A 13,200-nucleotide genomic window follows, 5' to 3' on the forward strand; every position below is an offset into this window, starting at 1 on the left:
GAGGGCAAGAGAGAGGGAGTGAGTGAGAGAGAAATAGAGAGACAGAGAGACAGAGAGCCAACGAGTGAAATAGAGAGCGAGATCTGTTCAAATTTTTGTCTTTAATTTTTTTTATCCTGTCGTTAAGAGGATTTCATCAAAATGTTACTAACCCCCCCCCCCCCCCCCCCCCACTACACACAGTCAAACATGTGGACACACACACAGACACACACACACTCACACACAATCTACGCTGTCTCGTTCTCACTAATCCAACAGGGAGAGGCTTTAGTTACACATACAATACATTTGTATACGCAGTGCCAAACATGTTTCTGAGCCTAATGGTTTTACTTTAAAAACATGGATTCATTCAGAATGTGGTTTTCATATTGAATTTGCTCTAGGCTACATAGGAACTTCTCACCATTGATTAGGAGCTGTACAGTTGGAAAGCACTGGCAGCCATATGGTGTGAGTGGTAGAGAGAGCAAGGGAAACTGTCAATCTTCTTACGGGATGGAAAGAGGCTTTATCTCCATTGATACACACCACACGTACAAACACACGCACACAGATTTTGATGTAGGGGTGGTGGGGGCTGTATGGAGGAAACTATTGTGAGAGCTCAGAAAATTGAGGGGGGGGGGTGGGTTAGCATGAGGGATGAGAGAGGGAGAGAGGGACACATCTGTTCAGATTGAGTGCGAGTCAGAGAAGAGAGAGTGCAAGAGATCAGTGAAAGAAGGACATAAAAGTCAGGGAAGAAGAGCTGGTAAGCATAGGATGAACTGCATTTTATCTTGTTTTGCCTAATGCTGCTCTGTCAATCATTAACTATCGTATGTGTGTACACACTGTGTTTCTGTGTATGCACTAGTTTGTTATGTTTCCAGTATCGGTGTATTTAGCATTAACTGGTATTATATGTTTCTCACCCTCTCTTCATTAGTAGACTAGCAGTATGTATATTATCATGTACAGAATAATTTTTTTAGCTCATGTGTTTCTTTGCCATATTGTCTGACAGAGGGTGTTAGAACCAATTGTGCGTGATGCACATGCACTGAACCAGATGCTGGGTCCAAGTCCAGAGTGCGTGTTTAGAACCCAACATAATTAAAGAATCCATTCATTAACACCCATTGACCCTCACTGCACTTTCATGACTCAACCATCACATGCCACCCTCCTTACTGTACCCCTCCCTTATTCTCTTTCTTTCTTTCTGTATATCCTACCTTCCCTCTGTCTCTCTCTCTCTCATCCCTTTATTATCTCCCTTCAACCTTGAAACAAAGGCTGAGACACCACAGCTTTTATTTCCTCCCTTTCTCCTCCTATCTGTCCCTTGAGAAAAGGACTGAACCCCCATTCCACTTTATCTCATTACTTTACAACTGTCCTCCACCATCGCTATATCCCTCCATCCATCCCGCCCTCTTTGCCCCCATCCTTTAACTAAATGACACCAGCTAATTTAATTAAAGCACCACATTCTTCTCAGCCCCCTTACACCCATCCCATCCACTTTCCCTCTGCATTTAAGTTGAGTGTCTTCTTGTGCACACTAACACAACCCTCCCCTACTTATTTTATGTTAAATGATCTTCCATCTCCTGATTATATATTTATTGATTCATCTGCCTATTGAACATGCACAGTTGAAGTCGGAAGTTTACATACAATTAGGTTGGAGTCATTAAAACTCGTTTTTCAACCACTCCACAAATGTCTTGTTAACAAACTATAGTTTTGGCAAGTCGATTAGGACATCTACTTTGTGCATGACACAAGTAATTTTTCCATCAATTGTTTACAGACAGATTATTTCACTTATAATCCATTGTATCACAATTCCAGTTGGTCAGAAGTTTACATACAGTAAGTTGACTGTGCCTTTTAAACAGCTTGGACAATTCCAGAAAATGATGTCATGGCTTTAGAAGCTTCTGATAGGCAAATTGATATAATTTGAGTCAATTGGAGGTGCACCTGTGGATGTACTTCAAGGCCTACCTTCAAACTCATTGCCTCTTTGCTTGACATCATGGGGAAATCAAAAGAAATCAGCCAAGACCTCAGAAAAAAGATTGTAGACCTCCACAAGTCTGGTTCATCCTTGGGAGCAATTTCCAAACTCCTGAAGGTACCATGTTCCTCTGTACAAACAATAGTACGCAAGTACAAACACCATGGGACCACGCAGCCGTCATACTGCTCAGGATGGGGACGCGTTCTGTCTCCTAGAGATAAACGTACTTTGGTGCGAAAAGTGCAAATCAATCCCAGAACAACAGCAAAGGACCTTGTGAAGATGCTGGAGGAAAGAGGTACAAAGTATCTATATCCACAGTAAAACGAGTCCTATATCGACATAACCTCAGCAGGGAAGAAGCCGCTGCTCCAAAACCACCATAAAAAAAGCCAGACTACAGTTTGCAACTGCACATGGGGACAAAGATCATACTTTTTGGAGAAATGTCCTCTGATCTGATGAAACAGCAATAGACCTGTTCGGCCATAATGACCATCGTTATGTTTTGAGGAAAAAGGGGGAGGCTTGCAAGCCGAAGAACACCATCCCAACAGTGAAGCACGGGGGTGGCAGCATCATGTTGTGGGGGTGCTTTGCTGCAGGAGGGACTGGTGCACTTCACAAAATAGATGGCATCATGAGGAAAGAAAATTATGTGGATATATTGAAGCAACATCTCAAGACATCAGTCAGGAAGTTAAAGCTTGGTCGCAAATGGACAATGACCCCAAGCATACTTCCAGAGTTGTGGCAAAATGGCTTAAGGACAACAAAGTTAAGGTATTGGAGTGACCATCACAAAGCCCTGACCTCAAACCTATCGAGAATTTGTGGGCAGAACTGAAAAAGCATGTGCGAGCAAGGAGGCCTACAAACCTGACTTAGTTACACCAGCTCTGTCAGGAAGAATGGGCCAAAATTCACCCAACTTATTGTGGGAATCTTGTGGAAGGCTACCTGAAACGTTTGACCCAAGTTAAACCATTTAAAGGGAATGCTACCAAATACTAATTGAGTGTATGTAAACTTCTGACCCACTGGGAATGTGATGAAATAAATAAAAGCTGAAATAAATAATTCTCTCTACTATTATTCTGACATTTCACATTCTTAAAGTAAAGTGGTGATCCTAACTGACCTAAGACAGGGAATTTTTGTCTAGGATGAGATGTCAGGAATTGTGAAAAACTGAATGTAAATGTATTTGGCTAAGGTGTATGTAAACTTCAGACTTCAACTGTATATAGCCTACATCTACTGACTATCTTCATTGACGTTTTCATTCACCATTATTTTCAGAATAATATTTTATCTTTGCATTATTTAGGCTACATATTTCAATTTTCTCAATGATAACGGAGATTTACTCACTTTTATGCTGAGTAAAAAACTAGGCTATACAGCTTCGTTGCGATACAGTGCTGGGCTATTATGATAATGTATATACCTCTGCATGTTTAAAGGATTTGCGACATATAGTGCAAAGGCCAAGCGTTTTAAGGCCATTGAAAGCCTTTAACATAAAGTGTGTAATGTAATGACAGCATGATCAGAGATAGCATGAACGTTTTCTTTGGCAACAACAGCAGAAAACTAACATGTAAATCGGTGCTCTCCCATCTCCAGAGCGTTTTACCAGTAGTGCCAAAACGTCTCGAGAAGCACTGGTCCTGTCACAACTTATCTACACTCCTCACGTCAACCCGACCATGAAGGACGGATGACACTTCGGAGACCCGGAGCCCTCGCCTGGATGAACTGACCTAAAGCGATAAATGTTCCCTCCAATTTTGTTTTGCGAGTTTCATTGGAATATGCGAGCGCCAGCGGGATGAAGGCAGCAGCGTGGAGTTTTCTCCTGCTGTGCGCGTGCACGCAAACCATGTCCGTGGCCGAGATCCAGGGCTCGACAGTTGCCCTAACGGACACAACAGCATCCACCTCCTCTGCTCCTGTTACCCCCACTGACGACCAAAGCACTGGACTGGTGGTGAGGAAAAATGCAGAGGCGTACAATACCCTAGGGCTATTTTATTATTCATCCAGCATGGATTATTTATTTCAGCAAGTTGCTATCATTTATGATGGCCTAAAAAAAGAGTGAAATAGTGAATAGAAAAAAATGTGAATACAAATTCACTACCAAAGTGATAAATCATTTGCCCTTATCTGATTTTGTATCATACATTTTTTTCACTTTGCCTGCAAGGCCAGAGTGTTGAGCCTATATGTTTCATTGTGAAACTGGGCTCACATGGACATGGAGCTGTACCTTCACAGGATTAGTCTAGATACTGTACATAGACACACTTTGAAGAGCAGTCAAACTCTGATTTTCACTTATCTAATCTTCACTTAGCTTAGTGATCTCTTTCCCTCTCAAAACGTCGACTTCTGCTTCTCAACATATGTCTCTAAGCAGCACAAGTGACGTTTTAGGACTGACCTACGATAATGCCTCTCAATGCAATGCCTCTGTTTCCTGTCCCAGGATTGGCTGACCAGGTATGGCTATCTCCCGCCCTCAGACCCCTCTACTGGACAGCTACAGGCCTGGACAGCTGTCACTCATGCTGTTAGAGCCATGCAGAGGTTTGCAGGCCTCGAGGATACAGGAGTTGCAGGTGAGAAAATAGAAATAAGGTTGGGAAAATTAGGTTGATTATATCCATCCTCTCTGTGTTGCTGTCTCTCTCACTCCTCTGTCTCTGTCTCTTTTTCTCTCCCGATCTGGCTTTTTCTCTCTCTCTCTCTCGCTCTCCTTCACTCCTGTGTTGCTGACCTATTGTTGACCTCCTCTCTCTCTGTCCTCTCTCAGATGAGGAGACACTGGCTCTGATGCAAGCCCCACGATGTTCACTGCCAGATGAAGGGGAGGAGCCAAAACCACTGGCCAATCAGCTCCAGGAGGGGCAGAGCCTGAGGAGAAAGAGGGCTGTGACCACATGGACACGAAGAAACATCAACTGGAGGTTCATTAGACTACTGCTCACTATTCCTCATTCATCTCTGTATCTCACTAATCAACCCATTGTCACTTTCACTCTCAATACATCTCTAATTCTTCCTAGGTTGCGTTCATACCCCACCTCCTCCCCCCTCTCCCGTGAGACAATTCGCTCCCTGGTGTTTTACGCCCTGAGGGTGTGGGCGGACCCAACCCCACTGGAGTTCCACGAGGTCAGTCTCTTTCCCTGGATGTGTTAGTTGAATACAAAGATTACCCCCTCTTTCTCTCTCTCTCTCTCTCTCTCTCTCTCTCTCTCTCTCTCTCTCTCTCTCTCTCTCTCTCTCTCCCCCTCTCTCTCTCTGACCTCACTTCCTGTTTATCCTGTTACCAGGTGGGAGGCTCAGAAGGGGCAGACATGCAGGTGGACTTCCTCCACGGTTTCCATGGTGACAGATACCCCTTCGATGGGGCAGGGGGAGCTGTTGGCCACGCCTTTTTCCCCTCTGACCCTGCTAGAGCAGGCGGAGTACACCTGGATGCTGAGGAGGAGTGGGCGTTCCGCCAGCCAGGTGAGTGACAACAAAAAGACCCAGAGACAGCAGAGAGAGGTACTGGGGGATTCAAGGGCCCGATTCCAAATCAACAGTAGATCTGAATGTTAAGGGTAGGTATTCGTATTGCACTGATAGCCCTCTAGTTTGAGTCTCCCCTGAGGTTCACAATAGAAATGGGTTTGGATGTAAGTTTTCAATTTGGAGAATGTTATGGATGCAGTCAACACACTACTAACAATCACCCTAACCTGAACCAACCCCCCTCTCCCACCTCACCCCAGCTTCTGAGGGTACTGACCTGTTCACGGTCCTGGTGCATGAGTTTGGCCATGCCCTGGGTTTGTCCCACTCGTCTGCCAGGCGCTCTGTGATGAGACCCTACTACCAGAGCCCCGTAGGAGATCCTCTACACTACCGCCTGGGCCACCACGACCTGGAGCACATCACCAGGCTCTACGGTCAGTCTCTGTGTGTGTTTATCTGTCTGTGTGTGTATATGTGTGTGTGTGATTGGTTCTGAAACACGTGTTGTGTTTGCAGGTAATAGAAATCGTCTCATGGTCACAGACGTTCCCCGGTTGGCGCCTGAACCTCAGCTGCGGCATCACGACAGGCACGGACACAGACACAGGTACTGACAAACTTTAGACATAAGGACACAGACAGGGAAACAAAAGAGGATAAGGGTTAGCATCTCATCAAATAATACTCTCTTGGCCTTCCCTCCCTCCATTTCACTCCTGCCCTCTCTGATGCTCTCTCCTTCTCTTTCAGACATTCTGTAGACCGCTGTAACACTAGCTTTGATGCAGTGGCTAACATTAGGGGAGAGATGTTCTTCTTTAAAGGTGAGTGTGGTGTAGGTAGGCTGCCTATTGGTTGGGTTCTGCTGTGACTATTGTCCCCAGGTTCCCTTATTATTCTACTGGCATCATCGCCCCCTGGTGGATATATCCACTATTACAGGGCTGTGTACTGAACTCCTCTCTGTCTCACCTCTTTTCATCCTTTCTTCACCCCTTTCTTCATCCTAATTTCTCTCGTTCTACCTTTCCTACCGTGCCTTCCTCCTCTCTGTTCCTCACCTCGCTCCCGCCCTCCTTCACCTTCTACATAATTTTTCCCCCTTTCTCATCTTCTCATCTCATCCTTACCAACCTCCCTCTCTGGCAGGGCTGAGTATGTGGCGGGTCAGTACTGGGGGGCTGGTGTCGGGCCGGGGGGCCTCGGTGAGGAGGCTGTGGGGGGGTCTGCCCCCTAACCTGCCCCCTCTGCAGGCTGTGTTGGAGAGACACTTGGACCACGCCATCATCTTCATCACTGGTAGGTAACCTCTGACCCCAGCCACCCCACACACTAGACCTCCACACAGATAGCTCTGGGTAGAATTAGCCCTAAGCCAAAGATCTAGGATCAGTATTATATTCCTGACTCCTAACCTTAACCATTTAGAAGGGAAATTATAAACTGACCTTAGATTCATCTGATTATTCTATTCCACATAGGATCTCAATGCATCAGTGACGCATTATCAACAGAGGAGAATTAGTGCTACTCAACTGACTAAACTGTTAAAGTTTCTCGGTTGCTTGAGCACATTTGTCAAAATGACACTCAAATCATTAAATACATTACACAAAATCAACTACCTCCATCAAAACATACAGCCTGTTATGTTATGAAAAGTTATTAATTGAAAAGTCTACACCTGCGTTGCTTGCTGTTCGGGGTTTTAGGCTGAGTTTCTGTACAGCACTTTGTGACATCAGCTGATGTAAGAAGGGCCTTATAAACACATTTGATTGATTATTTCAATCAATCGTTACACAATGACCCAATAAATACTGACTACAACACATTCTAACATGTTTTTTTTTTACCCTTACTTTACATGGAAAGTGACTGAGAACACATTCTCATTTACAGCAATGACTTGGGGAATAGTTACATGGGAGAGGAGGGGGTGATGAATGAGCCAATTGTAAACTGGGGATGATTAGGTGACCATGATTTTATGAGGGCCAGATTGGGAATTTAGCTTGGACACCAGGGTTAACACCCCTACTCTTATGATAAGTGCCATGGGATCTTTAGTGACCACAGAGAGTCAGGACACCCATTTAACGTCCCATCCGAAAGATAGCACCCTACACAGGGCAATATCCCCAATCAATGCCCTGGGGGATTGGGATATTTTTTTAGTCCAGAGGAAACGGTGCCTCCTACTGGCCCTCCAACACAAGTTCTCAAAATATAAGTAAGAATAAGAAATAAAAGTAACAAAAGAGAGTAGCAGTAAAATAATTATAGCGAGACCAGACACAGGGGGGTACCAGTACAGAGTCAATGTGTGGGGGCACCGGTTAGTTGAGGTAATATGGACATGTAGGTAGAATTATTAAAGTGACTATGCATAGATGATAACAACAGAGAGTAGCAGCAGTGTAAAAGAAGGTGTGGGGGGGGGGTTCAATGCAAATATTCTGGGTAGCCATTTGATTAGATGTTCAGGAGTCTAATAGCTTGGGGGTAGAAGCTGTTTAGAAGCCTCTTGGATCTAGATTTGGCACTCTGGCACCGCTTGCCGTGCGGTAGCAGTGAGAACAGTCTATGACTAGGGTGGCTGGAGTCTTTGACATTTTTTAGGGCCTTCTTCTGACACAGCCTTGTATAGAGGTCCTGGATGTTCAGGTCTCTGACCTCCTCCCTATAGGCTGTCTTGTTGTTGCCGGTGATCAGGCCTACCACTGTTGTGTCATCGGCAAACTTAATGATTGTGTTGGAGTCATGCCTCGCTGTGCAGTCATGAGTGAACAGGGAGTACAGGAGGGGACTAAGCACGACACCCCTGAGGGGCCCCTGTGTTGAGGATCAGCGTGGCGGATGTATTGTCATTAAAAGTGTCTTAGCAATTTAGAAAAATGAACATGATTCTAGTTTCTCTCTCCACCCATATTCATATATCCTTATGAATTGTAAACCAAACCTGAACCTTGAGAAGACTCTTTATTGCCTCTTTCTGTTTTGTGTTTTAGAATCCCAGTTTTGGCTGTTCAATGACCTCTCTCTCCAGGAGGGCTACCCCCGCCCCCTCTCAGAACTGAGGAAAGGGAGAGAGACAGAAGGAAAGAGAGGAGAGGAAGGAGAGGAGGAGCAGGGCCTGATGTGGGACCCAGAGGAAGGACCAATGTGGGGGGACATTGGAAAAGGGGAAGCAGGAGGAGAGGAAGAAGAGAGTGAGACCTGGACCGAGCTCATCAGAGGAGGAGTGAACGGGATTACGACAGAGAGAGACGGTGAGAGCGAGAGTGAGTGTGAGAGAGAGAGAGATGGACGAGAGTTTGTGAGATTCTATGAGACTGACTGTGAAAGATTATATGTGAGACACCTCACAATGTACACTACTTGTACATGTGTGAATGTTTGTCAACAAACATTAAGCCCCATGCTATATATCACTTCCAGACATGGGTTCAAATACATGTGTATTTTAGTTTTTTTTTCTGTATATTTTAATATCTTCAAATGCACAGCCCAAACAAGTACTTTTATTTTAATATTTGAATGGTTATTTGTAAAAAAAGAAAAAAAAGAATAGTATACTAAAATGTATTTCAAAGTATTTCAAAATACTTTTTTCAAATACTATCTTGAAATACCTGGTTTAAATGTATTTGAGTCAGTGTATTTGAGTATTTTCATTTTTTATAATAAAGGTTATCAGAATACTTGTTTTGAAATGTATTGAAAGTAATTGAAATACCAAGTCTGATCCCTTCCTCAGGCTCCATCTACCTCTTCAAAGGAGATTCATATTGGAAGTTCCCCTACCCAGCTTCTGTCCCAGAGGTAGGATACCCTCGATCCCTGGCCACCGATTGGTTGGACTGCCCTCACCCTTCCGCACCTGTCCTAGACGACTTCTCTCGCTCTCTTTCTCCCCCTACTGGACGACAGGAGCTCCGTGAGAGGGGGAAGGAGGAGAGGGGGAGAGAAGAGAGGGGGGGCCAGAGCGGCCATGGCCTGGACAGAGACACAGACAGAGAGGGACTACAGCACTGGCCCTGCACTTGCCTGAATGGAGCAAAAGTTAGCAGTGTGAGCATGACTTCGTTCATATGTGCCCTGCTGTTGACTCTCCTCTCCCTGATAACTGTGTGATGTTAGGCTACGTCCCAATACTCTCGACGGCGTCCTCCTCTCACCCCCTTCTATCCCATGGCTACGTCCCAATACTCAACAATGCCCCCCCCCCATTCCCTCCAGGTTGTGGCTGCTGTTGTCAATGGTGCTAGGTCCTTTCTCACCTTCCACTATGACAAAGTTTGCCATGCACCCTTACAATCCATTCCACATGCCTACCCTTAGGGCTGTGGTATAGGGGTTGGGCTAGGAGAAGCTAGGAATTTGGGACACAACCAAGAAGTCCCTACACCCCAAAGGAGGAATGTTTGTCCTGGACATTTCAGATGAATTATGAACAGTTATCTGCTGCTGGTGTACCTCTTTGTCTGTCTGTGAAATGTATCCCATAGCACCTTGTTGTACAGCCTACACTTGATGATTTCAGAACATTTTATCTGACCAAATAAAATAAAAACAACTCTATTGCCTTCAGTTTTCATTGTTAAACCATAACCGCAAACGACTAAATTATATTTTGATACTAACAGCAATAAACGGCACCATTAGGTTCATAGTCACCGTCAAAACGTGCCTCTTGGGATGCTGCCCTATAGGTCCTTGACCAAACCAAACAAACTATAAATAATTAATAGTTGTAGAGGTCCAATTGTTTAATCTTGCTGTCACTGGGGTAGTTTTGGAATTTCCCTGCACCCTAGCGTTCAACCACATGCCAATTTGGGTAACTTCAGTATTACGTAACTTGGGGAGAAACATTATCTTAAAACACACCACATCTTACCTCTGTATATATTGAAGGTGTTTCAGCTCATTGACAACCGAGACTTTACTCTTGCTAAGACTTACTTCTCTGAAGACTCAGTTTACCTTGATCTACACAATGTGTGTCCTCTACTTGGCCCCTCTCCTTGCTCTGTTGTCAGTGGGAACAGCAGCACCGGCGCCAGAGGATTGTGGACATCTGGTGAAACTGCTCGCACCGGAAGACAAACATACTGTGAGGACATCGCCTATCTATAGAGTGGACCTCAATAGAGGCCCACGGTGGTGTTGGGGTGTGTTAGAAATAGTGATGATTTCCAATTTGTGAACTGTGTTGTATTGAATCTAATGGAATTTAAAAGGCATTTGACTCCAACTTATAGGCAGTATACAGCCTCTGCCCTCAGGCACTATGCTTCACAGACAAATAGTGCTATAAAACGGAAATGTGTGAAATGAAATGACAGACCAATACATTTTCCCACAGATCTTTGGGAAGTGGATCTTCATCGAGGGTTTCTCGAACCATGAGATGTTCAACGCAGTACTGAGAAAGACCAACAGCTCATGGATTGAAATCCTTCCCACTTCACACACCGAGACAGTCCTTTTGAACCAGGGAAACTTGATGTAAGTGATAGTAACTCTCTACAGCCTTATCTCTAACCACTCGTCATATGTCATTTGACACAGTAGCTATGCTATGTGAATAGACATTCTACAGCTCTAAGAAAAATATATTTCTAGTGATTATCTCATTTCCTCTGACAGTGATGGAAAATGTCTTGACTCCTCTGCCAACATGACCTTTTCCAAAAACATTTTGCAAATCTCACGTAAGTCAAACATTATTGACTGGCAGGCCATCCATGATCTGATAGAAAATAGGCTGTTAAAGTACTGTGAGTTACTGTGTTTTATTTTCTTACATAGAGAATAATATGACTGCCACTGGACACTTCCTACTATCCTGCCCTGACTGTCTCGTCATGGACTTCAATAGCACCATGGACGAAGTGCATATCCGATCTCTCTATATCTTTGGTAGGTGTGTGTGTGTGTGTGTGTGTGTGTGTGTGTGTGTGTGTGTGTGTGTGTGTGTGTGTGTGTGTGTGTGTGTGTGTGTGTGTGTGTGTGTGTGTGTGTGTGTGTGTGTGTGTGTGTGTGTGTGTGTGTGTGTGTGTGTGTGTGTGTGTGTGTGTGTGTGTGTGTGTGCTTTTGAGATCCCTCCAATGGCCAGAACCAACATTTACCCAACAGAAATGTGGAAACCTTGGTCAATCAAGTCATAGAATCATCCAGTTTCTTTCTTCTTCTATTTCCAGGGAAGAGCAGGACACTGCCGGAGGCCGAGTTGAAACAGTTCCAGAAGCAGGCAGAATGCCTCCAGTATCCTCAGCCTGCACAGTATTCCTATGATGGAGTTACAGGTCATTATCAACCCTAACCTATTCATCAAAAGAACACCAGGCAACATTTAGTATTATGAAAAATATATACTGTATATTTAAAATAATATATATATTTACCAAAGAATATATATAGGAGATTGGGAATTATGCAGACAATTACATTGATAGAAGCCACATTTTGCCTGCAATCTTAAAGCTTAAAAAAAGGTTATTATTCATTTACGTTGTCAATCATCAGTTTAGAATAGATCCCTGTTGCATGAGTCCTGTGTTCATTTAAACCTTGTCCAAGTTCTCATTAATGTCTCCTCTCTTCTCTCTGCAGAGTTTTGCGCTGAGAAAAAGGAGAGCTCACACACTGTTGAGTCACAAGATGTGAAGGATGGTTCACAGTGATATGGCTACTGAGGATGGAATGGTTGCGTTAATAAAATGGTGTACTCTTATACTGACTGCTTGTTTTGAAACGCATCCTCATCCACAAACACAGTAAAGCACGCATGCAAACAGGCAGACACACACTCCCTGTTCTACCTCTTTAAATATGTAATATATCATCAGGGACCAGGGTGAACAACACTGGACTCATCACACTTTCCTGAGGAGTACCATTGTCAACTTCAAACCACGTTGACAATTCTGACCCCACACTCACCCATATGACTCGATCGAACAGGAAGTCCGTGATCCAGTTATACAGACGTCACCCAATGCCCAATGAATGCCAGGGTTGGTAATTTACCTGTCTTATATCAGCTCACTTGTGCTGAGGTGGTAGGGGTGGAAGTATTCAAGGTGTGTCCTTAAAAACCAATGTGCCAATTTCAATCAGCGCTACTGGTGATATTAAAGATTCACCAAAAGCTGGTCTCAGTGGTAAAGCAATTGGTTATATTGGACATTGTTTTTGTCCATGCAGCTTGGACTCTTTGGGCCTGCATGTTTGTTATAACTAGGCCTATTGTAGGACTGTATAATATTCAATACATGAATAAGACAAACACCCATGCGCATCTCCAAGGCATTCTTAACTCAAATACTTCTGCTAAGTATCAGAACTCAGGATAAGACCCAGATGCAGACGGCTAGAATCACAGATGTTTATTGACTCAAATGGGGGGGGGGCAGGCAAAAGACCGGTCAATGGTAGGAGGGGTCCGTAATCCGGGGCAGAGTCAATAAGGCACAGAAAGGCAGGCAGGCTCAGGGGCAGGCAGAGGTTCATAATCGGGTCAGAGTCAGGCAGGTACAGAACGGGAGGCAGGCTCAGGATCAGGGCAGGCAGAATGGTCAGAACCGGGGAAACTAGGAAACAGAATCTTGAGAAAATAGGAAGACTGGAAAGCACACTGGTAA

At 44.4% G+C, this 13,200-nt stretch overlaps 2 protein-coding genes across 2 annotated transcripts; both read left to right on the top strand.

Moving 5' to 3' along the window:
• The first annotated feature begins 553 nt into the window (after nt 1–553).
• On the top strand, nt 554–10,130 carry LOC116355032 (matrix metalloproteinase-17-like). The gene is made up of 12 exons (XM_031798055.1): nt 554–757; nt 3,647–4,010; nt 4,512–4,644; nt 4,839–4,992; nt 5,092–5,200; nt 5,362–5,539; nt 5,806–5,982; nt 6,065–6,155; nt 6,299–6,372; nt 6,698–6,847; nt 8,560–8,820; nt 9,309–10,130. Exons 2-12 carry the CDS (start codon nt 3,852–3,854, stop codon nt 9,683–9,685), a joined length of 1,863 nt encoding a protein of 620 aa, XP_031653915.1. The 5' UTR covers nt 554–757; nt 3,647–3,851; the 3' UTR covers nt 9,686–10,130.
• A 340-nt stretch (nt 10,131–10,470) lies between these two features.
• LOC109910066 (saxitoxin and tetrodotoxin-binding protein 2) lies at nt 10,471–12,290 on the top strand. Its single transcript, XM_020509224.2, has 6 exons — nt 10,471–10,667; nt 10,920–11,062; nt 11,204–11,268; nt 11,366–11,476; nt 11,758–11,862; nt 12,170–12,290. Exons 1-6 carry the CDS (start codon nt 10,551–10,553, stop codon nt 12,238–12,240), a joined length of 612 nt encoding a protein of 203 aa, XP_020364813.1. The 5' UTR covers nt 10,471–10,550; the 3' UTR covers nt 12,241–12,290.
• The last annotated feature ends 910 nt before the right edge of the window (nt 12,291–13,200 follow it).

The sequence above is a fragment of the Oncorhynchus kisutch genome, linkage group LG19 (assembly GCF_002021735.2).
Source record: "Oncorhynchus kisutch isolate 150728-3 linkage group LG19, Okis_V2, whole genome shotgun sequence".
Lineage (NCBI taxonomy): Eukaryota > Metazoa > Chordata > Actinopteri > Salmoniformes > Salmonidae > Oncorhynchus > Oncorhynchus kisutch.